The sequence below is a fragment of the Amblyomma mixtum genome, unplaced genomic scaffold (genome assembly GCF_055824585.1).
Source record: "Amblyomma mixtum isolate Tamu unplaced genomic scaffold, ASM5582458v1 scaffold_32, whole genome shotgun sequence".
NCBI classification, from domain to species: Eukaryota; Metazoa; Arthropoda; class Arachnida; order Ixodida; family Ixodidae; genus Amblyomma; species Amblyomma mixtum.
The window spans coordinates 162,194-187,243 of record NW_028317729.1 but is presented as its reverse complement, the minus strand read 5'-3'; the positions used below and the strand labels follow the sequence as shown (position 1 = coordinate 187,243).

At 50.5% G+C, this 25,050-nt stretch overlaps 1 protein-coding gene and 1 pseudogene across 1 annotated transcript; both read left to right on the top strand.

The window, feature by feature from the left end:
• Positions 1 to 1,360: 1,360 nt before the first annotated feature.
• LOC149324449 (uncharacterized) lies at positions 1,361 to 15,600 on the top strand (annotated as a pseudogene).
• A 149-nt stretch (positions 15,601 to 15,749) lies between these two features.
• Positions 15,750 to 24,552, top strand: LOC149324448 (adenylate kinase isoenzyme 1-like). Its single transcript, XM_089565526.1, has 2 exons — positions 15,750 to 16,181; positions 24,502 to 24,552. Exons 1-2 carry the CDS (start codon positions 15,750 to 15,752, stop codon positions 24,550 to 24,552), a joined length of 483 nt encoding a protein of 160 aa, XP_089421652.1.
• Positions 24,553 to 25,050: the final 498 nt, after the last annotated feature.

Below are 25,050 nucleotides of genomic sequence, written 5' to 3'. Positions count from 1 at the left end.
TTCTGGGAGCCAAAGAAGGTTTAGCTTGACGGTCTGCGGGTCTGGGTCAATGAACAGACAACGACGGTTTCTCACTATTAACTCTCCGGTGTTCACATGCTTAGCTTTGGCTGTAAGGCTGTCTTTCAAGTTATCATCCACACCTGTGACATCTGGAACTGTCCGACGGAATTGACTTCACTTAAAACTACAATAGAGCGTAAGGCCTCTTTAAAGTCCTAGGCATGATGAGGAGGTCCAGCAAGGTTAACCGATGGAAAAACGGTATTGAAAAGTAGCTTACCAATAAGTAGACGTGGCGAACTGTATGATAAGAAGTATTACTGGCGGCAGACGCCGCAACAGTACCGCGGTAAAGGGCCGATTTATCCATTCCAGTGGAGAACATCAAAAACGCGACCGTTTGGAACGATGCCTTCGTCTTTCGTCCACTATCTAGGCTAGGCTATCACCTAGGCTGGGTTAGGCTAGGCTACGCTATTACCGCAGGCAACACGCCTCGTGTTAAGCTGCACCATACTCTCGCGCTCTGCTTTGGAGAGCGTCGTCTTCATCAACTTCCATCTATTCCGTCCCGCGCAACGTTAATGGAACTAAACTAGTTTAGTTCCATTAACGTTGGTCCCGCGGCACTGCCTGCTCACCGTCGTCTTCTACGCAGTACATAACCGTGCTTTCGCTCCGATTAGATTGTAGTAAACATTCTGTATAGTTTTATTGAAAGGAAGTGCGCAAAGCTGGCTCCCTGGATCAGCGGACGCCTGAATCGCGCTTTGAGGTACGTGGAGTAGTGAGAGAGGTGCGGGCTAGATGCGTGAGCGCTGACAGCGTGGTGGCAGACACTCGTCACTGCAGCAACAGGCCGCAGCATTCATTGGGCGAGCAGACTCTCGCGATCAATCATTGGAGCGACGCTACTCTGACGCGGAGCTGAACGGCCGTGCCTTACGTGGGCTCCGTTCTTTTTGAATACATTTCTCCGGACTTCTTCACCCTTCGTTTGCGAAACTTCACCAACGCATCCGTGGAGGTGAGAAGATTCGTTTGACACCTTCGGAATCCGATTCCGTCCCCTTTCGACGCACTACTGGGCTCTTCGCCACACCCGCGGCCATCGTGGCCCGGCTTCGCCGCCTGCGCCGCTGCCGTTCGCTGACATACAATACGGCCTACCAAGTAGAAGGCGTGTCCATCACCCCTGCCGAATTTGCAGCGGATTTACACTGGGCGCGTGCAGTGAAGCCACACCGTGCAACCGCTGCACACCAGCCCAGAGTCTCGACACCGCCTGCCTCAAACGCATCCATGACCTCTCCTCCGCCGTATAACACCACCTCCAGTATTGCCACTCTATGTCGCCATGCTACCCTCCCTCGCCTTCCAGCGGAGGACTTCAAAATCGTCTTCAGACGGGGAGGTGAGCTTGATCTGCGCACGACCACCAACGGAGCCCTACTGGAAGACCTCTGTGCCCTTGCAAGCATCAACTACGTCACCCCCCAACCCGCCGACCGTGTACGGATCAATCCATACAATAAATAATTCCCTGTCAGCACCCCATCTGAGCCGCACGCTCGTCTCTACCTCCGGATCTCGGAACTCCGGTTGGGTCCTATTTCTTACCCCCTGCGTGCCCACATAGCCGCACCCGACGACGCTCTCCGCGGCATTTTACACAACGCCGTGGACTCTCAAATTGAGGAAGAATTAATCCAAGACCTCCAAGCGATGAACATCAACACCCCCTACGCTATCGCCGTCGCGCGTCAGATTGGCTGCTCCAAATCTATACTCAACACCTTCGTCGGTACCATCACCCTCCCCAGTACTATCGTCTGTAACAGTGGGATCTACCTATGCCACCCTTTCCTCCCAAAATCAGAAGCCTGCACGAACTGCTGGCCTCCAGGCCACCGTGCGAAAGTCTGCACGAGGCACATGTCTGTGTTCTGCCACCGCTGCGGCCAGGCCCACTAGGAAGTCGAACCCCGTAGCTGCGTCCCCAGTTGCATCTTGTGCAAGAGAGCCCACATCACGTGCTCGCGCTCGTGCAGGCACCGCTTCGGACGGAACGGCCCGTGGTTACCTCCAGCAACCTCAAAACCCCAACCTGCTCTGACGACGGATCCCACCGAGCCCATCCTCACGACCTCACGGCCTTCCCGGCCCAGCTAACGCGCTGCCTCCCGTAGTACCCGGTCTACCAGCCGCCACCGCTCCGTCTCCTTCCCGCCTCTACCCAAATCCGAGGCGTTCACCAGCAAATCACCGGCAAGGTGCAAATCGCAGCCCACCACGCCGGACCTCAAAATCATGGTCCTCGAGGCCACTATCCCAGCCCAGCAGCTCCAAATTCAGGACCTCTCGCATCAGCCACCGGCCGCGCTAGCGCGTTTGTCTTCCCCCGGTCCTGCTCCTCCTACTTTTGCACCAGCTGCCGCCTCTCTCCAACCGCCGCCTCTGCCGGCCCCAGCTGGGGAGCTGATGGACACGGCACCCTCGGCTGCGTCACTGCGTGCCTCTTCTGCAAGCCAGTCCCCCCCCACCGCACAAACGCCGCTCCCTCTCCTGTGACGCCGTCGCGCCGGAGCGGGACGTTGTCCGCCATCCACCCTCCGTCTTAAAAGCGTTTGAGCAGCGCATCATGGCCCGCTTAGCGCAACTTGTGAAGCGCGTCACCAGTATCGACACCCGCGTGGCCGCCATTTAATTTTGTCTCACCGCCTAAGACACCAGGGTTGGGACTCTAGAGGCCCGCCAGAGCGCGTCTGAGGCCACCCTCGCGCACGTCTCAGTACCTGCCCCACCAATCCGTGTGCTTATTCTAACTCCCTCTTAGGACCTCACTATCCTTCATGGCTAGATACCCCACACATCTTAATCTCTGGCCGTAGTACTGTCGGGGGTTCCGCGGCAAACGGAGCACCCTACAGCTCCACCTCCAGAACATCCCTCCTGACACTCTCCCCTGACGCCTCCTTCGGTCATCCTTCGGAGGCTCAACGAAGGGTTACAACGCTGATGCACCGCAAACTCACTGCTGTGGTGCACCATCTGGGCGTTTCGAAATGTGCCCATCTCCTCCTTGCAATCCTTCCCAGCCGTCGCACTGAGGCAAGGCTCTTCGTTCTCAATGTTTGCCGCCCACCCAAAGCCCCTTCAACACCTATCCTCCTCGTCCTCCTCAAAGCGCTCACCGGCGCTGGCCCCAACGAACTGGTCAATCTGGGAGACGTCAATGCACCCCATAACATCTGGGGCTACTCACAGAGCACCCGCAAGGGTCACTCACTTTTGACCTTCATTCAGAGCGAATGCCTTTCTGTGCTTGATGACACCGCTTGCCCCACCAGGATCGGATCCAGTGTCCAACGGGACACCAATCCAGACCTTGCCCTTGCCAAAAATATTGTTACGGGGTAGTTCCGCTTGGGATTGCAGAGAGCGGACACGGAAAACAGGGCTTTAAAACCACAGGCGTTTACTGCAGGCACCAGCCGACAATGCTCGACCGTCGTCTTCTTCACAAAAACTCAAGAGCTTCTTCTTCTTCCTTCCTTATGCATGCACCGCCTAATGTAACACTACCCCGCCGGCTGAAAAGCACCGTCCCGGTGCGTACTAGCGTCCAAACCAGGGTCCGCGTAGTACGGCTTGAGGCGTGCAACATGGACCGTCTCAGTGCGAGGTGTGGAGGTATGGCGTGCGGGATGCAAGGGCACAATTTCGTATGTCACTGGAGTCACTTGTCGTAAAATACGGTAGGGGCCTGTATATCGTGGCAAAAGTTTTTCCGAGAGGCCATTGCGGCGAGCTGGGGTCCAAAGCAGCACGAGAGAGCCGCAAGAATACTCGGTGTTGCGATGATAGGAATCATAGCGACGTTTCTGGGAGTGCTGGGAGGCTGTGAGTCGGTTGCGAGCAACAACGCGGGCAACGTCAACTCGGGCTATGGCGTCACGGGCATATGAGCTGGCAGTGGCGACGGGAGGGAGCAGGCTGTCAAATGGAAACAGAGGGTCACGGCCGTATAGAAGATAGAAGGGGGAGTAGCCGGAAGTGTTGTGACGCGACGAATTGTATGCAAATGTCACAAATGGCAGCGTGATGTCCCAGTCGCGGTGGTCATCAGACACGTATATAGACAGCATATCAGTCAATGTCCGGTTAAGGCGTTCGGTAAGCCCGTTCGTCTGTGGATGGTAGGCAGTCGTGAAAGAATGACGAACGTTGCACAACCATAGGATCTCGTCGACTATACGCGCAAGAAAGCAACGGCCACGGTCGGTGAGCAGTTGGCGGGGAGCTCCATGGACGAGTATAACGTCGTTGAGGAGGAAAGCAGCGACATCGGTTGCACAACTGGTTGGTATTGCTCGTGTGACCGCGTAGCGTGTGGTGTAATCAGTGGCCACCGCAATCCATTTGTTCCCCGATGCGGAGAGCGGAAAAGGCCCTAGAAGGTCCAGACCCACGCGAGAAAATGGGTCTATGGGGATGTCGATCGGCTGCAGAAGTCCAGCTGGTAAAACTAATGGCTTTTTCCGGCGTTGACAGCGGTCACAAGCAGCCACGTATCGGCGGACTGTGCGGTAGAGGCCTGGCCAAAAAAAACCGACGGCGCACACTGTCATATGTGCGAGAGACGCCTAGATGACCCGCTGTCGGAACGTCGTGAAGCTGTTCAAGGACGGCTTTGCGTAGGTGCTGAGGGACGACTAGTAGAAGGTCAGGGCCATCAGGTCGCATATTGTGCCGGTATAAGGTGCCGTCGCGGAGCACAAACAAACGAAGGGCAGGGTCATGGCGATCGGCGCAGAGGCGACTGATAATTTCGCGAAGCTGAGGGTCCTGGCGTTGCTCACGGTAAATGTTGGAAAAGTCAGAAATAGAGAGCACGAAATCGTCATTGTCACATTCAGGTTGGCTTGGCGGGTCGACTGGATGACGGGACAGGCAATCGGCGTCTCGATGCAACTGGCCAGACTTATATACTACTGAAAAATTGTACTCCTGAAGGCGCAAGGCCCAACGTCCAAGGCGGCCAGTAGGGTCTTTGAGTGTAGAAAGCCAACACAAGGCGTGGTGGTCAGTGGCTACTGTGAATGGCCGCCCATACAAGTAAGGGCGGAACTTCGTAATGGCCCAGACTAGGGCTAAGCACTCACGTTCAGTGATGGAATAATTCTGTTCGGCCTTAGAGAGGAGTCGGCTGGCATAGGCGATGACGCGAGGGGAGCCGAGCTGACGTTGTGCGAGAACGGCACCAATGCCATGACCACTTGCGTCGGTGCGTACTTCTGTGGGTGCTGATGGATTGAAGTGAGCCAACACAGGCGGACGGGTGAGGTGGGCAATAAGAGCGGCGAAGGCGGCCGAGTGTTCGTGGCCCCAGGAAAAGGAGACCTCTTTTTTCAGAAGCTGCGTGAGTGGACGGGCGATTTCCGCGAAGTTTGGTACAAATCGCCGGAAGTATGAGCAAAGTCCGAGGAAGCTACGCACGTCGCTGCTAGATTTCGGTATAGGAAAACCACTTACAGCGCGAATTTTGTCGGGGTCCGGCTGTATGCCATGGGTGTTGACCAAATGTCCGAGGATCTTGAGTTCCCGGCGACCAAAGCTACACTTCTTGGAGTTCAACTGAAGGCCAGCTCGTCGGAAGACGCCAAGAATAGCCGAAAGACGATGGAGGTGGCCCTCAAAGGTTGATGAAAATACGATGACGTCATCGAGGTAGCACAGACATGTGGTCCATTTGAACCGGCGTAGTAAGGAGTCCATCATGCGCTCGAAGGTCGCAGGGGCATTACATAAGCCGAAAGGCATCGGCATCACCTTGAATTGGTAGAGTCCATCCGGGGTGACAAAAGCCGTCTTCTCACGATCTCGTTCGTCAACAGAGATCTGCCAATATCCAGAACGGAGATCGATGGAGGAGAAGAAGTTGGCACCATGCAGGCAGTCGAGGGCGTCATCGATCCTAGGAAGAGGGTACACGTCTTTCTTTGTTATCTTGTTGAGGTGTCGATAATCTACGCAAAACCTCCAGCTGTTGTCTTTCTTCTTGACAAGTACTACCGGAGACGCCCAGGGGCTGCTCGACGGCTCAATAATGTTGCTGGCCAACATTTTGTCCACTTCTTCCTGAATGATATGGCGTTCTGAAAGAGCAACTCTGTAAGGCCGTCGGTGAACAGGGCGGGCATCTCCAGTATCTATGCGATGTGTGACGACGGACGTTTGGCCCAGGGATCTGTGACCGAAATCAAAAATGTCGCTGTACGACCGCAAAAGGCTGGCAAGGGCACTGGCATATTCGGGACGCAGGTCAGAGGCAACCATGGCTGAGATGCGGTCCTCCGGACTGTGTGACGAGGCAGGCTGTGCAGGTACCTCGGCGCGACGGTCGGACAGCACTGCAGAAATAGTAAATGTGGACAAAGGTGACAGCTCGGCAAGGCAAATGCCCTCCGGGAGAACTTGCGAGGACATGCTGAAGTTGAGTACGGGAATGTAGGTGAGGTTGTTCTCGACGTGTACAATGTTATGAGGTAGGGCGATGTTGTGTTGTAGAGTGACGTCGGTGATGGGGTTGACAACGTAGTCGCCGTCAGGAAGGGAGGGAAAAGGTGACATGGGCACGTATACTGCCGCCTCGGGAGGTAGGCGAGTAAATGTACTGGAGCGGAGGCGAGGCTGGGAATGGTCAGCACTAGGGTCGTGAACACAATGGGGCAGGGCTAGGCGCAGAAGTCCGGAGGAACAGTCGATGAGAGCGGAATGAGCTGTTAAAAAGTCTAGGCCTAAAATGACGTCTTGAGGACAAGTAGTAAGGACCGATCCCATATGGATTAATACAGGGGTCTCCCTTTGTAGCGATCACTACATCCCCTGCACCACTTTCTCCCCTCTATTGCTCGTACCTCTCCTCGTCTTACCCAGATAGTTGACAGGGACCGTTTCGGATACCCTCATCTGTCTACTTCCTCTTCTGCTCCTATCTCCGATCTCTCGGCCTGGACTGAGACCCTATTTTCGGACGTCCACACTGCCACGTCTTCACTCCCTCCACGCCACAATCTACCACGGCATAGAGCCGTCTGCTGCGCCTTTTGGAGGCTTACCACGCTCTCCACCGCCTCTGGCAGGCCTAGAAACGCAATCACCGCCTGCGCCTCGGTTTGGCCCGGCCTGCGTCTGTTGTGGAGGAGCACTGCTCCTCTCTTCTTCGGCAACAGTGGGGCCAGACCTGCGATCGCATGGGTGGTCGCTTCTAAAGGTGGAGCTAGACCCCATACACACCAGAGCTTCCCAGCGCAAGGATATCTCCCACCTCCGTAACTCCTCCCCACTCTCCAACACTCACTTCCTGGCTGCCCTCAGGAACCACTACCTCGGCACCGCCCCCTTCTACTCTCCCCATATACTCCGGCTCCGCCAACCCCGATCTTGATTCGGACATCTCCCTGGGTAAGGTTCGTTAGGCGCTACTGAAGCTCCGCACCACCTCGGTCCCAGTAGCTGACCGCGTCACCTTCAAAGCAGTCCCTAGAAGCCCTTACTAACCTTATCTGCCAAAGCCTGTCGTGTTTTAGGTTTCCTGCGACGTAACGCTAAACTTTTCCCTTTAAAGACTAAAGAACTGGTGTATAATACAAACGTTAGAAGCATACTTGAGTATGCTTGCACAGTCTGGGATCCGAAAACCTTGCTTGACGTTCAAAAGCTAGAAAGAGTTCAGAATTTGGCCGTTCGTTTTGTTTTCAATAACTATGGGCGATATTTTAGTGTAACGAGCGCGAAAAAATCTTTGGGTTGGGACTCACTTCAAAAACGTAGGAAAGTACTGCGTTTAAAATTATTTCATAATATTTTTCATTCTAGAACTGGAATAGACAGAACCAAATATATAGCCAACCCTGATTACGTGTCTTTACGTAGAGATCATTCACTTAAAGTTAAAGAATACAGGTGCCGGACTGACCTTTTTAAAATGTCTTTTTTCCCCAAAACGGTTTCTGAATGGAACAAGCTGCCTGAGGAAGTAGTGTCCATATTATCAAATGATTCATTTTCTTCCATGCTGTGACATTTTTTTTGTGTATAATAATTCCGTGTTCTTTCTATCTCATTGTTATCTTTTTTTTTGTAACCACCTGCACGCGGTGGCATTTGTGTACTTTTTCTTCTACCCCCCCACTGTAATGCCAGCCAATGGCGCTGTGGGTATGATGATAAATAAATAAATAAATAAATAAATCAATAAACATTGGCACACTGGCACTCTTCCCTCCTCGTGGACCCATGCACGTGTCTCTATCATCCCCAAATCCGCACACGTATTGGCCTAGAAGACTTCCACCCCAGCTCTATTACCGCCTGCAGACGTATCTGGATGACCACGACATGTATCCGCACTCCATGTTCGGCTTTCGTCCCCAATGATCCACCCAGGATGTCATACTCCAGCGTTTCGAGGATGTCCTACAAACCTCCCACCACAAACGCACTCGAGCTGTCATGGCGCTGGACCTTACCAAACAGTGTACATCACGCTGCCATATTGGACGCTATCTCCTCCCTCCATGTGGGACCCCACGTCTATGCTTACATCACTGGTTTTCTCGAGTGCCGCAGAGCCGAAACCTGATCAGGCCCACTTTCTTCTCCTTCTTTCTCCCTCTTGCAACAAAGGTTCCCCGCAAGGTTCTGTCTTCTCCCCGCTTCTTTTCAGCATAACCCTGTTCCCGCGGGCGCTTGCTCTGCATACTATTCCAGCTCTATCTCATGCTTTCTACGCCGATGTCATAACCCTCGGGGTGACCACCGGCAACCTTGGCGATATGGAGGCTACTCTCCAGGCGGGCGTTGATGAGGTGGTTGCTCATGCTCGGCCTATCGGGTTGAGCTGCTTCCCGCTTAGACCAGAGCTATAGCTCCTTCTTCCTCGAGGAGCGGCCCCCATGTCGCCTTCTCCTCTCACTGTCCCCCTGGACGGCATACCCATTTCTCTTGTCTCTACTCTGCGCATTATTTCTTCAGTCCACCACCCGCACACCACCCTCATCACTCTACTCACGAACACTATACACCAGACCACCGGCCAGCACGGCATGCGCAAACACGACCTCCGCCGCGTGGTTCAGGCCTTTGTTCTAAGCCGCTTGATCTATTTTCTTCCTTATCTCTTCCTTTCTCACACCGAGGAGGACAAAGTCAACAGCCTCATTCGCAAGGCGTATAAATCTACCCTATTCCTTCCCATATCTACCTCGACGGCTCGGCTTTTGTCCATGGGTGTTCATAAGTCAATTAAGAAGCTGACCGAGGCCATTCGTGCGGCGCAGCTCCTCCGTCTCTCCCGCACCCGCACGGGTCGCGCACTTCTCTCTACCCTTAAGCTCTCCTCTCATATTCCCCTTCCTACCTCACAGCTCATCCTGTCCCACGTCTCGTCCCTCCTAACCGTTCAGCCCCTCCCTAACAATATGCCACCTGATCACCACACCTCCCGCAGAGCAGCGCGAGCCTCTCCGCTCTGACGTGAGTACGGATGGAAACCTGCATTGGCTTATGTGGATCCCACTTCGTACAGCCGTTTCCCAGCCCACACCCTTGCAGCCACTGACAACTCTCTCGAAACCACTCCTACTGCCTCAGTCTACACTTCGATCTCTGAAGATGCTGAGGAGGCACTTATTGCCCTTGCCACCACGCAGAACTCCGGGGAATACATTTCCAGTGACTCCAAGCCTGCGGTCTGCAACTACGTGGTTGGGCAAGTGGCACCCCCGGCAATCGGCACCATCCAAATCATCTGGGTGCCCTCTCACGTGGCCCATCCTGGCAACGCGGCTGCTATTTCTATCGCTCGCGATTCGACCGACTGTGCAAGCCCGCCCCCGCCGGGAGTGGATACGCGCGACGCGCTCCTCACGTACCATGATATACATTTAAACTACGGCCTCTCTCGTCTCACTTGGCCCCATCCGCACAAAACCCTTTCCCAGCATCACCAACGCTTGTGGCGCCACCTTACTGCCACACATTTCTCACCCCCGCACGTCTCCCCCTCCTCCACCCAGGATCATACTCGCCGGCATGCCGCTTATGTGACAGCCCAAGAGCCGGCTAACCCTCATATCCTATTCTCCTGCCCAGCACACTTGACCCCTGCCTCCTGGCACCTAAACAGTCCGCAGCAGTGGGAGGCTGCTTTGTCCAGCACCGATCCGGCTCACCAACTTCGGCTGGTGTCCTGGGCAGAGGACGCCGCGACTAGACACGGCCTGGACGCCACAACCGGCAGCCTGAAGGCCGCCCACAGTGCTGCTGCATAATTTTGCTTTTTTAGGCCATTAACTGCCACCTGCCAGGTTGGGAAGGTGCGCTAGCTGCGTATGCATTTTAATTTTCTTTATATATAGCTTGCATGTTTCAGTAAAATTACAGGCTAGATTGCGACAATTGTTCGAACCAATGACTTCTGCTCCTTGATATGCATGCTTTAGGGCGCGGTTGCGGTGCCCACCCAGATGCGGAGTTCGTGTGGAAATGTGCAACAAATGATCAGAAATATCGTCGCGCCCTTGTAGGTCTCGAAAATGATGGTTGTTGGAGAGTAAGCCAGCATCAGTAAAACACCAACTCCTTCTAATGCGTGATCCTGAATACAATTCGGCCATAGAGGCATTCCGATTTTGGTCAGACAACTTTGTCCTTGCGGCCAGGATCAGATGAGGTGGACTAATCTATATTTCTATTGCAACTACTGATCACGCCTGCCTTTCAAATTTTAGTTTATATTGCTGAATTCCAGCGCTTTGGAGGTTTTAAATGGCAATGCCTATCTTTCTATTATGTCTTTTTCTATCCCTTTCTGCTACGATCAGTAATCATGAGCGACACTTCTGCCTGTGCCTTTCTCATTAGTAGCCAAGAAAAGATGATATCTTGCAGATGCCATAAACCTAACAGAGGAGCAGGCCGCGGCATACGCCAGGCTAGTATTTTAATTCTCATTTACCACTCCAAGAATAATGCAGCAGCTGCCCAGAAAGTAAGCGAAGCCCGCCTGATTCACCCTTTAGCTTTTCCATAGCTTGATATGAAGGTAAATTACTGCGCGCCGAGCGGACTAAACTAATACTTCTGAACCACAGGGAGTGCACCTGGAGAGAGGTAGAGCCTCTTTTGGAGAATACTGGAAGCTGTAAGCAGCAGCGGGCTGAAAGCCACAATATTTCGAAGAGAGATCAAAATATTCGTAAATAGTGGATATATTTTCTTTTTTCATGAGTTTATAAATTACAGAATAAGCTTCAGTTATTAACTATTTGTATTCTTGAAAGACCGCCTCATGTGCTGCCCAAATGCTGAATTGCTGCCATTGCTCTACCATGTTTAAAGAGCTGCAATCAAAAATAGGGCCCTCACCTGCAGTTCCTCTGCAGCCTAGTGCAACAAGAAACGTACTGGCAACAGGAGCCTGTCGTCCTGTGTTACCAGCTCATCACTGTTATTACCAGGAAAAAGGCATATTGTTATTCGGTAAAGCATTTCCCTGGAAGAGGGTAAAAAGGGGTGGTTGGTACATGTTTTACGAAATCGAAAAAACAGCGCAATGAAAGACGACACAAGAGATGGACAGCGCTGGTATTTTCTCTATCTCTTGTGTCGTCTTTCATTGGGTTGTGTTTTCCATTTCGCAAATCATTACCCTGGATACGTGCCCGCTCACGTGGCCCATCCTGGCAACGCGGCTCCTATTTCTATCGCTCGCGATTCGACCGACTGTGCAAGCCCGCCCCCGCCGGGAGTGGATACGTATAAATTGAAAACCTATCGTATAAATTTTGTTTCTGTAGAGATGATATCATGTCCAATCTGAAGCGTTGTCTCGCAATACGTATTCATTTTAAGAGGCAATGATACTAAAGGTATCCCAATGCCAGTTTATATATTTTGTTGTTTTTTCTATAAGTTGAGTTTAAACGTAGTTTGCCCTGATTGATGCGCAGACCCGACAATTTTTTTTCTCTGTCTTTTTCAGTAGATTTAGAACTTGTGCCTGTTAGCAACGTATGCTATCAGTTGTTTAAAAATTAATCCTTTTGCTTACAGGGACCATTGCTCATTAAATGTTGCTTCTTCAACTCTGTTTATTCATGCCATATTCTTGAGATACAAATTTCTGCACTGTACTCAGAATCATACTTCGGGGAATATAGTTTTCAGTCAATAGTAATCGTCGATAGCATTTATAGTTAAATTGTGGACAACTCGGTTACTACGATTACTACAGCAAAACAAGGAGAGAAAAGAACGGGGAGAGTCTATTACCCTTGAGAGAAGTCCACCGCGCAATATATATAGTGGCGGCACCTGTTGCCTGTCAAAAGGCTGCCGATGATTACCTTGCAGTGAGGCGCCGCTCAGTGCTGTGAATATGAGCGGTGCTGTTCCCGCGCCGTAGAGTTGAGGGAATAATTTGCCCTTTTGGTGCACACACCCATTTTGTGCATTCGTCCTGCGAAGACCACCACTACATGACAGTAGAAGGAGCACTCACGAGATCATTGGGTACTTGTGGTTCTATGACATTACTTCGAATGCAAAACAGTGTATGACACGACGCAAGAAATCATACAGCAGGTAGAGAACTGCTTGCATTACTTCCTTTCACTGGAAAAATCAAAAACTGCATCACGTTTAGTTACTCGTTCTAAATGATTTGTTGATAGAGGTAAAATCGCATAGCAGCCGGGCCGAGGGCCGCAAGCACTCTTCCATGCCTGGGACTTTCCGCTAATCCTAACCTCAGTGGAGGCCAAATATTCGGACTATATGTAGAAATTTGATTGACAATGTGACTGATTCATTGATTGCGCCCAATGCGTCTGTCATGGAAGGATAAATGATGATATATTATCCAGACTATCTATACGGTGGTCATAAGGCCCATTGCGAGGAAGCTGCGATAGGTCTTGTTTCTGCCCTGCATGATTACTTTGACACGGCTATTCTACTGAGTGCTTTGGCAGCTCGCCGAGGCTTCACATACCCAGCAATCTTCTGGAATATGAAGGTGGGTAGGTTAGTGAAAAGTCATTAGTGCTGTACTACATGGATGAGCGGAGGCACTGGGGACTTAGGTAGCCATCCAGTTATGGGAGTGGTTTAGTAAGGTGCCTGCAGTGCAGTGCTTCTTAAGGGCAGCGGAGATGGCCACTTTACTTGGTTCATTGCGCTAGCACTAAAAGAGGAGACGTGAGAAAGCATTTTGTCTGTTACGGGCATCTGGACCTCATAAAGATGTAACAACTTTTCACAGCGTATGTTTACTCAATACCTGAAAGACAAAATGCGTATTGAGTCCAAAGTTGCAAGAAATGTCATACAAAGACATCAGAGGCTTGCGAGCTGTTCCGCTACTGCAAGCAGAAATCTGATTTGGACAAATGAACTCTCATGGAAGGCTGCTCAGCGAGCAACCTTCATTTCACACTTCAGTGTGGGGGCCTAGTGAGTGGTGCTTGACTTCCCCTGCCACTTTCACTGCAGAGGTGGAAGTGCGTTTAGGAATTACACAACAGAGAACTGTGCATTGCAATGTACACGGTGTCTGAGAAGGATATATATATTGTGATGCCGAGACAGCAAAGACGAAGTCGTGGCGAAAGAAGCAGGCGGAGAAAGACGAGGAAGTGGGATTAAAGAAAGGCTAGGCAATCCCCCGCCGTGGGTATGTGCCATTCAGCCCGAGGACATCATCATCATCATCAATCGAGCGGACGCTCAGCTCAGCGCGTCTCGGTGTCAGTCATTACAATGGCGCAGTCGACCAACGTCGAGCCCGGCCCGGACCTCCACGACCCGTCGCTCCTCCTTCGAAGCGGCCGGTTCCCTCGGCGCCTGGAACCCCTCTTCCGCCCGAGAACGGCGTCCATGCCTCCTCGGCGAATTCGGCCTTGGCCTTCTTCCCGAAGCCCCCTCCATCATCCGGGAGTTATCTGCTTCTTTGACTGCAGCGCTTGGCCGCGCATCACTGTCCTCTGGATACCCAGTAACCCCGGTACAAATTCCGGAGTACCGTGGATTTTCTGACGACGCCGAAGCGTGGATTCAAGTGGTCGACGCTGCTGCCCGGCGTTTCGCCTGGTCTCCAGCCACCACGCTCGCCGTCGCGGAAGACCATCTCCGCGGTGCCGCCCGCGCCTGGCACCAGTACGAAGGCCGCCGCTACACCACTTGGCCGGCCTGGACCTCTGCACTTCTTGCCGCGTTTACACCCCTGGCCACTGCGCACGACGCCAAACTCACGACGATGAGAGTGCGGCGCCAGGCTCCAGACGAAGACATCGCCCTTTACAATCAAGATATGGTACGCATTCTTCAGGTCTGCAGGGGCCGCACGTGGCCGCAGCAGGCGTTGGGCTCTGAGGCGCCCATTGCCGCGGTGGAAGCATCCGAGCTTTTGCGGGTCGGCTCCAACACCGCAGTCACCGCAGTCCGCAGTCACCGCTCCAACCGCAGTCACCGCAGCCGACGAGCGGATACGCGTCCTCCGTGGTGCACCGCTCTCAGATGACCGCCTCGCTCGCCGAGGTGTCGGCAGTTCCCGGCCAAAATGCAACCAGCGCTCCTCCCAATTCCATCGGGAGCGCGGGCTCCGTCTCAGCAGTGCCACCGTCCCCGCTGATGTCTCGGGAACCGTCTCATGGACCGATGAGGCATCCCAACATTCCGGCATCGACGCATGATGGACACCGCTTCGGACGGCCCGCGGCGCAGCCGCCTCCTGCAGGCAGTGCTGGGTTCATGACGCCACCTTCGCCACGGCACCCGTGCTTCGCCAGCTCGGTGACGGCGGCTCCGGGCTCAGTGGCTATCAGCAGCGTCATCGGAAGCTCAAGTCCGAGCAGTAATAGCCTGGGTAGCATGCCGCCTGGAGTGCGGTCGCCTGGGTTGCCGCCTCAACGGATGACGGCCACTCCAGGACAACCGCGTCCCCTGCTGCTGGGACGTCAGTTTCAGGAGCCAATTTTCCCAGACAACAAAATCCGGCGCCAGCCTGTTTCCAGCGTGGACTTCCGCGAAGAGGACCGCACCGACGAGGGTTACCAGGCCCTCAGCTGAAAGCGGACCCCTCTAGTGCCACCTTCTCGGCAGCCAGCAACTGCCGGGTCCCGCTCCGGACGCAGGCTACCAGTAGGCCGTTCGCGGCTGCCGCCTTCTCCGGGTTCCAGGGTCGGCAGCGGGCCATCAGTATCGCGCCTCCGAATGTTCCGAATCGAACGAGGATTGGATGCTCCCACGTCCCCTCCCGTTAGAGAGAGGCTGCAGCAGGGCAGGCAGCTTGATGAGAATCGAGAAGATAGTCCACCACCGGCGTCGCCCTTGAAGCGTCGACGCAGCTTCGAACACACAACCTTGCATGACGACCTCGCAGGGACACGTTCGAGAGCCTGCAACTGTCCGGGTACTGTCCTGGTCTGCCGCGGCCCTCCACGCCGATCCACCAGCGGACGACTTCGCGGCGCCTATGTCAGGGATGCCGACGATGATATGGACGGCCTGTTCATGATCAGAAAGGCCAAGAGGAAAAGAAGAAAGAGAAGAAGGAGGAGAAGAAAGAAGAGAATGAAGAAGAAAAGAAAGTGGAGGAGAAAAGAACCAGATGAGAAGGCTGAGGAAGTTCTGCCTCCAGCCAGGCCTGCTCCCCTGCTCCTCCCCCTACTTCAACGCCAATGGACGGGCCTCTAAAACTCAACCTTCCCGTCGTGTTTGCCTTCGGCGGCCCCCGCTCCGGCAAGGGTACCCAATGCGAGAAGATAGCGGCCAACTACGGCTTCACGCACATCTCTTCCGGGGACCTGCTGTGGGTGGAGGTGCAGTCCGGCAGCGACCTGGGCAAGGAGATGAACGAGATCATGACGAAGGGTGAGCTCGTCCCACTGGTCACGGTCTTGCAGCTGCTGAAAGGAGCAATGAAGAATAGCGTGGCGACGGCCAAAGGGTTCCTGATTGACGGTTACCCCAGGAACACCGAGCAGGGTGACCGCTTCGAGGCTGAGGTGTGCAAGTGCACCAACCTGCTCTACGTCGAGGTGAAGGACGAGACCATGAAGGAGCGGCTGCTGAAGCGGGGCGAGACGAGTGGCCGCGTGTACGACAACGAGGTCTGGGTGCGACGCGGCCTACAATCAACAGGGCGTCCGCAGTCGTGGCCGAGTGTGATGCCGAGACAGCAAAGACGAAGTCGTGACGAAAGAAGCAGGCGGAGAAAGACGAGGAAGTGGGATTAAAGAAAGGCTAGGCAATCGAGCGGACGCTCAGCTCAGCGCGTCTCGGTGTCAGTCATTACAATATATATATATATATATATATATATATATATATATATATATATATATATACCTAGCAATGTGTCACCATGTGCGGCGGCAGCTCAGTTATTCCCCAGCGGCTGTTCGGTATGATCAACCTGAGCGGCAGCGCACTCCAAAGAACTAAAATAGCATCTGCTGCCCTAGCATAGAAGACGCGTATTGCTTGATCTTTGCACCACTCCTCCTGGAGTGCAATGGGGACTCTCAGTGATTTATGAATCCACTCGAGAGGGTCCAACTGCATGGTGACAACAGCAGCGGCGAAAGCAAAGCATCTGAGTTGCACCTCATACTTGTGCAGGCCGAATCTCGACGCAGCTGAGGTCCCATCCCATCCTCGCACTCACCTGCTGCCAACTCCTACCACCCGCATCATCTTAGGAACCGACGACACGTGCAAGGTTTTCTGACTGCGCACGCCCAACCTTCCTGAAATAGTCCTGCTGGCCTTCCGGGAGCCACTGCCTATAAATTCAAGCCACCATCACCAGATCACCAACACAGCAGCGGCGACAGCAAAGTGTTAAACATCTAAGTTGCCCCTCGATCTTGTGCAGGTTAGTCCTGTCACTACGGTGCTTTTTTTCTTTCTCTTTTTTTATTTCTCTGCCGTCGCTGCTGCTGTTCATTTCTATTGACCATGGCCTCCTGTGCCTAACGAAACAGATCAAGCTTGACATTTCAGTGCTGTCTTTACCTTTTGCTCTACTTATCGCACACAATATGTCAGTCAAAGAGTCCTGCCTTCATAACTTCAAAGAGGAAGTAAGGCAAGAGCTGAAAGTGTTTCGCGAGTCCAAAGAAAGAGGTTTTTGCAATGAAATAAAGATGTATTGTATTGTATTGTAAATACGGTAATTTAAAACTGAACAAAAGAATCTTGTACAGAGCCTGAATTTGCAGACGAAACGATCAAGGAACTAAAGCAAAAACTGGAGGCAGAAATGTTGAACAGGGCAGATCTGGCAACACAAAATAAAGTGTTTCGCGAAATATGCTTCGCAGCAGAAAGTAAAATTTACGATTTTGAAGACAGGATGGTCTCTTCGGAACAGTATTCCCGGAAGGCAAGTATTGAATTTCAGGGTGTTATTAAAAAAGAAAATGAAAGCTTTGCAGATTTGCTTTGTAACATCGATTGTGGTGTGAAAGAAGCAATAACGGAAAGCGACATAGATGTCCGCCATCCAGTGCACACCCGAAAGACTGATAAGACAAAAAGCATTGTCGTGCAGTTTAAGACACGCACGAAACGAGATGCTAGTTTTGCAAAAATCAAAGAAAGCGCGCTTGACAGTTGATGACCACGGCCTTGATGGTACAGCACCTGTTTACGCAAATGAGCACCTCTCTCCACCACTCAAGAATTTGCTTGCGATGGCCGTCAAAAAGAAACACGAGCATAAATCTAAATACCTCTGGGCACACAACGGCAAAATCTATGCAAAGCAAGCAGACGGCAACTCCGCCGTGTTGATACCACGTGAAAGTAGTCTAGAAGATATATTCTCTCAACCGGACTAAGGCCCGCTGTGCTGATAAAAATGCATAATTGACAATCTTATCATGGATTCTGCAATGAATAATGAAGAATTCATTTTTCTCAAAAATGTTGAAACCTCAGAAACATCTTTTGAATCAGTTCTGGATATCAATGCACGGTCTGTGACTGGAAAAGAGGACATTCTCACTTCATTTCCCAGTGATTTTTGTTTTAAATTTAGCATGGTGATGTTATCAGAAACATGGTACTATGATGGATACATAATGTTAGAATTAAAATATTATAATAATTTCCTTCTAAATCGTACAGGCAGACGGAGCGGTGTTGTCGCGATTTATGCTACAGTGAGTAAGAGCGGTGAATTTCTATCTGAATTTAGTACAGTAAGGTCCGACAGAGCAAAAATGAAACCATCTCAGTTCCATATCGTCCACGTGGTGGTAACATGAATTCTTTCATGCAATCTTTTAGGCTCATGCTGGAACACGTGTGCAGCAACAACTCCCGCCTTGTGTGGAGTGGTGATTTTAACATTACTGTGCTTGATGATACTAAAGCTTCTCGTTATTTTAGCAGTGTGTTGCATTCTTCTGGTTTCCTGAACTTATGAACAAAATCCACACGAATCACTGTCAGTACTAACTCGTTGCTCGACTTCATTTTAAAAATTAATAATACTGCAGTTTACAGCTCTTTTACTGTTACTGACATAAGTGGCCACTACCCTGTATTTATGACCTATCAGACTAATTCCAAAAGATCAAGCGAACGCAAGGAATCGCTAATTGTTCACTCCACCACCGAAGAGAGTCGGGAATCGTGAAATGAAAACGAAATATACAACATATTCATGGGTTGAAATAACAGTAGGTCATTAGATGCTGACGATATTCAAATTAAAGTAAGACATGATGTTAGGCTTTTCGGTTCATGGTTAGAGTAAAACAGAACTCCGCGAAGACGACTGGACAAAAGAAGTCATGGGCGCAGACTTCCAATTGGCTCTATTTAGCGAAAGCAGGGTGCTTATATAGGCTATCACAGGCAAACAAGGAGACAAGAAGAAGCAAAAGCAACATGCGCACGGTAATGAGTGTCAACAAGGCCACGTGTGGTTACGACCCATGGAAAGCTCGGATGTGCCCGTCTAAGAAATTGATCTCTTGCCTTGAAAGAGATATAGAAGTTGCGCTAACGTCCTCATCGCCCCTTTTGTAGATCAAATAAGCCTCGATAACAATTCTCTTCCGGTTTTTGTTTTGGCCTTAGAAAGGACCTTGGTTTTTTCCAGGTATGGAAAAAACTTGTGCTTAACGTTAACTGCTTAGGTAATGTGGTCGCTATCACATCATAGAACAGACTACAACTTGCAATTATTGGCTCATAATCTTCTCGTTTTTCTCAACAAATATAACGACACTGTTGGTTGTACTCCTGAGGAATTGTGAACCTACTTCGTGCAAATATAATGTATGCATACATGTCTTCGTACTTTAAAGGGTCAGTCTACTCACCGAGATGAGTGTATAAATAATGGCATATTCTGGTAGTTGGCCCCCTATAACATCTATAACGAGGGATCTGCGCCCGGTTTAGGCAGGAATTTATATTTTATTTCGACGTTAAAAGTCGCGTAAAAATGCATGGTGGCGACCCCAAACGTTCATTTTGTTCAAGAAAGTGGTAGTCTTTTTTTTGTAGAAGCATAAGTGAATATACTCCGTACCATTTGTATGGCCCAATGTGAGAGAAACGCACGTTTTGTTCTAGTAAACTGTAGAAGGCGTACCGCTGGCTTTTTCTGTAAATCACATGAATATTTATAGTTACACGTACGCAAAACGCAGGCACACTGCCACTTTTAGTTCAGCGTTTGCTAGCAGAGACGCAGAAATAAACTCAGCCTATAGTCGCGCCATCTGGTCGTCAGGACGGGAACCATTGCTGCAAAAACCGACTCTCCACTTGAGCCTAGGAGCGGCAGAATCGTCACTCTAGCTATTAAAATAAAGCAAATTTATCTCTTATATGTTTTCTTATAGGCGAGATGAGACGAAGCGAAAGACAGGCGCCCCATTTATGGCCAGTGAACGCATTGAAAAAGGCAGCAACAACGAGAGTTCAGTCCGAAGCGACAGGTCCGGCTTCGACGGGCGCCGCCATGTTTGTCGCCGCGCGGTGGAAATCCAGATGGTTGCCAGATTAGACTACCATCTCACACAGATGTGTTCCCACATTAATAAATTCTATTTTAAAATGTTCTATCGCACTCCTTGGCACCACAGCTGGCTAAACGGTAATTTGAGTAAAGAGCTATCGGTTGCCGCGAAGAAAATATGGTCGATAAAATTCAGTAGACTGACCCTTTAAATATTATGCCACATTTACAAAATTTCCGCCCTGTTGAGCGTTTTGCATTGATTTTATTATTTATCAACTTTTTGTTTTGTGTTCATATCGTGCTACATTGACGTATGCATTGTATAAGACTTTTGGATGCCATGCCAATGAAATGGTGGAATTTGCTATTCGCACCAGCTATGTTGGGTAGTGGTTTCGAGGGCCTTTGTCAAGCTCTTTGTACAGCTTTTAGCCCAGGCGACCATCCAATTGTTGGAAAATAAACTTCATTTGATTTCATTTCATATAAGGACATCAACCCCTTATCGCTATCCGTACAACTGCCATCCGTGAAGAATGGATCTGAACATCGGAACTAAAGTAAGAACCGAACTGCTGGCGCACTCAAGTCGAATATAGCCTTGAGGAAAAACCGTTTTTGGGCAAGTTGGTAACATTCTTGATTCATATTGCAGCGAAGAAGTACAAACACACAGAGAAGGAACACGCAAGAAACACGGACGAACGCTGCACTCACAACTAATTTACTGCAAAAAGATTTCGAGCTTAAAAATGATCACGCATCTGCGCGCTACAGAAAGAAAACCATAGCAACCACGTGCCAAGGAACATCAGAAACGAGTTATGATATTGCCGCAAAAAGGTTGAATTGCGATGCCTACAAAAAACGAAAGCATTACTAATGCAACAATCTGCTCTTTTCTTTATGTGAAAGGCCTCCAGGAGTTCACGGGCCGTTTTATACTTGCTGCTGCCTAGGATTCGAACACTATCGAAACGTGGCGAACATGTCACGCATGACTGGCAGTGCTTAACCAAGTGCACATTCTCATTGTTCTTTAAATTCGTTTGGTGCTCCCCTAACCCGTCTTTAATACATCGCCCCGTTTGACCGATGTACACTTTTCGTCATGAAAGTGGCAGCTCGTATACGACCTCAGGAGCGCATTGCACATAGGGCGTAGTTTGCTTTTTACCACACCCGCTTCTCCTTGTTTCGCTTCCGGAAATATGAGGGCACAGCTTTGAAAGCTTCGCTGGAGCCGAAAAAAGCGAGCTGCACCCCGTACCTATTCGCAACCTTCTTCATGTTATGCGACACCTTGTGTAGGTAGGGGGCAAATTCCGGTTGCAGATTCCTGTTGCTTTCTTTCGTCTTGGAGTTCGCTATGCGTGCCTTCACTTTTTTCAGGCAAGCTTCAGCAACAGAACTCACGGCCGACAAAAAGTAGCCCGCTGACAAAATTCTAGCCAATTGGTTCTCAAAGCTAGACTGCATCTCATGGACGCACGATTTCTCAAGCGCCGAATCCAGACACAATCTAACTATGCCTCATTTTACCACCTTCGAATAAGAAGAATTGTAAGGCAGGAGTTGCTTCTGAACACGAGGGGCGCGCATCCAACAAGTATGATCCCTGCCCAACTTCACCCGAATATCTAATAACTTAAGTTCGTCGTTATCCGGTGTCTCAAAAGTTAATGTTAGACCCATTCCGTCCTTTCTAAAAGCATCTAAAATCTTGTTAACAATAGCGCAGTAGTGTAAAGGGCTCAGCTTGTCCAAAAAAACTAACAAATCATCAACATAACGGTACACTGTGAGGACCTCGTACGAGTTAAACACAGTGCTTAAAACTGGTCAATGCTGGCTAAAAAAATGTCGCTTAAAATAGGTGCAACGCAAGATCCAATGCAAGTGCCTTTCGTTTGTAAATAGAGATGATTGTCAAAAGCGATAAATGTACCTTTAAGGTAAAATTCTAAAAGGTAAAAAATTGCCAACAGACATGCCAGCCGAATTTTGTAAAGGGACAACACCACTGTTGTCAATACACTGTCTCAAAGAAGCGAACAACTCTTGGTGAGGTATAGAATAAACAGATCGTCTACTTTGACAGAGAATGCAAAGCCGATGTTTCAGTCGGTCTTGAGAAAATAAACTACGTCTCCAGAATTTCTGACAAGCACCGGATCGTGAACATTAAGTTGTGTCAAAGATTTATGCAGAAACTGTCTAACACGTAACTACCGAGCGCCTTTCAACTTATAATAGTGCAGAAAGGGACCCCGGGTATGTGCGGCTTAGCACTAACGAGAACATTCAAAGCATTACCTTTAGACAGGCATTCCCAACATCCTTGCAGAAGTCGGCTATCCTTTGTTTTCCAATAGTAGCACGACGCGTTATAAGGGTGAAATTCTTGTCAACCGCTTGGATGGGTTTTTCATGGAACAGGCCTTTCGGCAACACCACAAATCCTCCTCCTTTTCAGCTTGTAAAAGCGATATAAATGAAATTGGAAAATTGGTTTTTGAGGAAAGGAAATGGCGCTGTATCTGTCTCATATATCTCGGCGGACACTTTAACCGTGCCGTAAGGGAAGGGAGGAAGGTGGGAGTGAAAGAAGAAAGAGAAAAAGAGGCGCCGTAGTTGAGGTCTCCGCAAAAATTCCGACCAACTGGGAATATTATAGTCAACAATGAGCATCACCACCCTCTGCCAAAAAGTTGTTAGGCTCCTATACCTTGACACACCAGCTGTTTTTTGGAGGCAATCAACACCTTCAAGCAACAACCTGTCCTGTTGTTCCATAGGCGCTTTCTTGGGTATGCGACGGTTCAGGGCAGCCAGGTTTTGAGTAGGAACAGTGGGAGGTAGTCCGTTCTTAGGCCCTTTGCTGAGTAGGCTGTGTATATTCTTCGGCTCGTCTACCCCGCCCAAAAACGTGATGCTTGAGCTTGAGCTTAAACATGACTGTGAGGCATGAGGGTTGAGGGCTTCATTACTTGTCCTGTACTTCTCCGGTTTTCCTGAGGGCCAGCCCAAGGCGGTACTTCCACCACTGCTTTGCCAGCTGTCCGATGAGGCGTTTGTAATGGCCTAGTTTGCATGCCGCGAGCCACTTGAGATTCGCAGCATAACAACTTGCGGATAACCAGTCTTCGTAAATTCGCACCTGACGCCAAAGCTCAGAACGTAAAACTTTGCAGATGAGTTTAACATGCTCCCTAGAGGGTCTAACAAGGCCGAAGAGGGCACTCATATCCTGCGTTTGCTGAGGCATACGGCTTTCCGCATACTGTAAGTGAAAAGGCCCTTGGCAGTTACATGTTAGCCAGTGTCTGCATAAATCTTTGGAACTGCTTAATGTTCACGATCCTGTTCCTTGTCAAAAATTATGGAGACGTAGTTAATTTTTCTCAGGAGCGACCGAAACATCGGCTTTCCATTCTCTGTCACTGTAGGAGATATGTTTTATTCTATACCTCACCAAGAGTTGTTCGCTTCTTTAAGACAATGTATTGACAAGAGTGGTGTTGTGCCTTTCCGAAATTCGGCTGGCATGTCTCCCTTGGTTTTTGTATTGCCGCGCTGGCCTGCCTTGTTGTGGTCTCTTGGGCCCTGTCAAGCTGCGTCGAGCAGCTTTTTGCCCAAGAGTTCCTACCATGCATATGGTGAAATAAACGAATTGAATTGAATTGAAAGAACTCATCGAGTGAGCCCGGACAGCAGCCTACGCCAGTGAGGTTCCTGACTGAGAGCTCCAACCGCCGCTACAACCTCCTAAACAATTTCATTAAAATATTTTCGCCACCACCACCAATGGTGCGCATGGTTGGAAAACAGACTGATAATAATAGGTAAATTGGTTTTCGAGGAAAGGAAATTGCGAAGTATAAGTCTCGCATATCTGGGTGGGCACCTGAATCGCGCCCTGAGGGAAGGGAGGAAGGGGGGGGGGTGAAAGAAGAAAGGACAGGACTACAAAGACCCCAGAAAGGACGGCGCTTAACTGGTATAATTTGGGGGCCTTAGGCATAACTGCGCATACCTTCCCTCAATCGTGAATCAGGCTACGTGGCGGTAGCGAGAGATGTGCGCTGCGTGCGTTGGCATTCACAACGTTGTGCCAGAAACGCAGCGCTGAAGCCATAGGCCGACAGCGCTCATTGTGTTCATTGGCGTTGGCGTTGACATTTTACATTGCGATAATTTCCAGGAGAAGTGTTCATAACAAGCTCCCTGGGCCAGTGGGCGCCTGAATCGCGCTTATAGGTGCATATGGTGATGAGAGAGAGATGTGGGCTGCATGCGTTAGGTGAGCGAACTCTAGCGATGAACCATTAACTGCCACCTGCCAAGGTGGCAGGGGACTTTAATGTAGATATAAAGACAAACAGGAATTTCTTACCGCTTATGCGGAAGAACATCCCTTTCCTCTCGCTCGTAACGCTCTAAAGGCTGTGGTAGTGTTGAGGATGAAAACGTTTATTAAAGCCAAAATGCCTTAGCTGAAAGGAAGGCTGATCGGGTCCCTAGTCCGGGACGCCGTTGGTGAAAGCCGCTGCCCGTGCTCTGGCGACGAGGGCTCGTTGTTCCTCGAGGTCGGAGCTTGACAGGGCCGTCTCCCAGCCCTCCCGCGTTGGCTGATTTATGATGTCAATGCTATCATTTTTCTGACAAGCCCATACCACGTGGTACAAGTTTGCCTTCTGGCCACAAAATTTGCACTGTGCCGAAAAGGACTCGGGCTCAATGGCGTGAAGCGTAGCTGGGTTATTGAAAGACATAGTTTGTAGCCTGCGAAGGTGACATTCCTCTGATTTACTGAGACCCTTAGCGGGCCTCAGTAGTGTCTGCCTTTCAAGGCGCAAATGTTGCAATATTTCTGAATATGTCGTTAGCGGAGAGGGGAGCCAGAATCATGAAGGGAGGACGTAGAAGGATGCCGGAGAAGAAAAGCTCGGGCCGAAGCGTGTGCGCGCTCGTTTCCTTCAACTCTCTGGTGA

Excerpts from the sequence above, each read along its gene's own strand:
- LOC149324448 (XM_089565526.1), top strand. The coding sequence starts at position 15,750 with ATGGACGGGCCTCTAAAACTCAACCTTCCCGTCGTGTTTGCCTTCGGC. Across the intron at positions 16,182-24,501 it reads GCCGCGTGTACGACAACGAG|GCTGTGGTAGTGTTGAGGAT; the intron begins GTCTGGGTGCGA and ends AACGCTCTAAAG.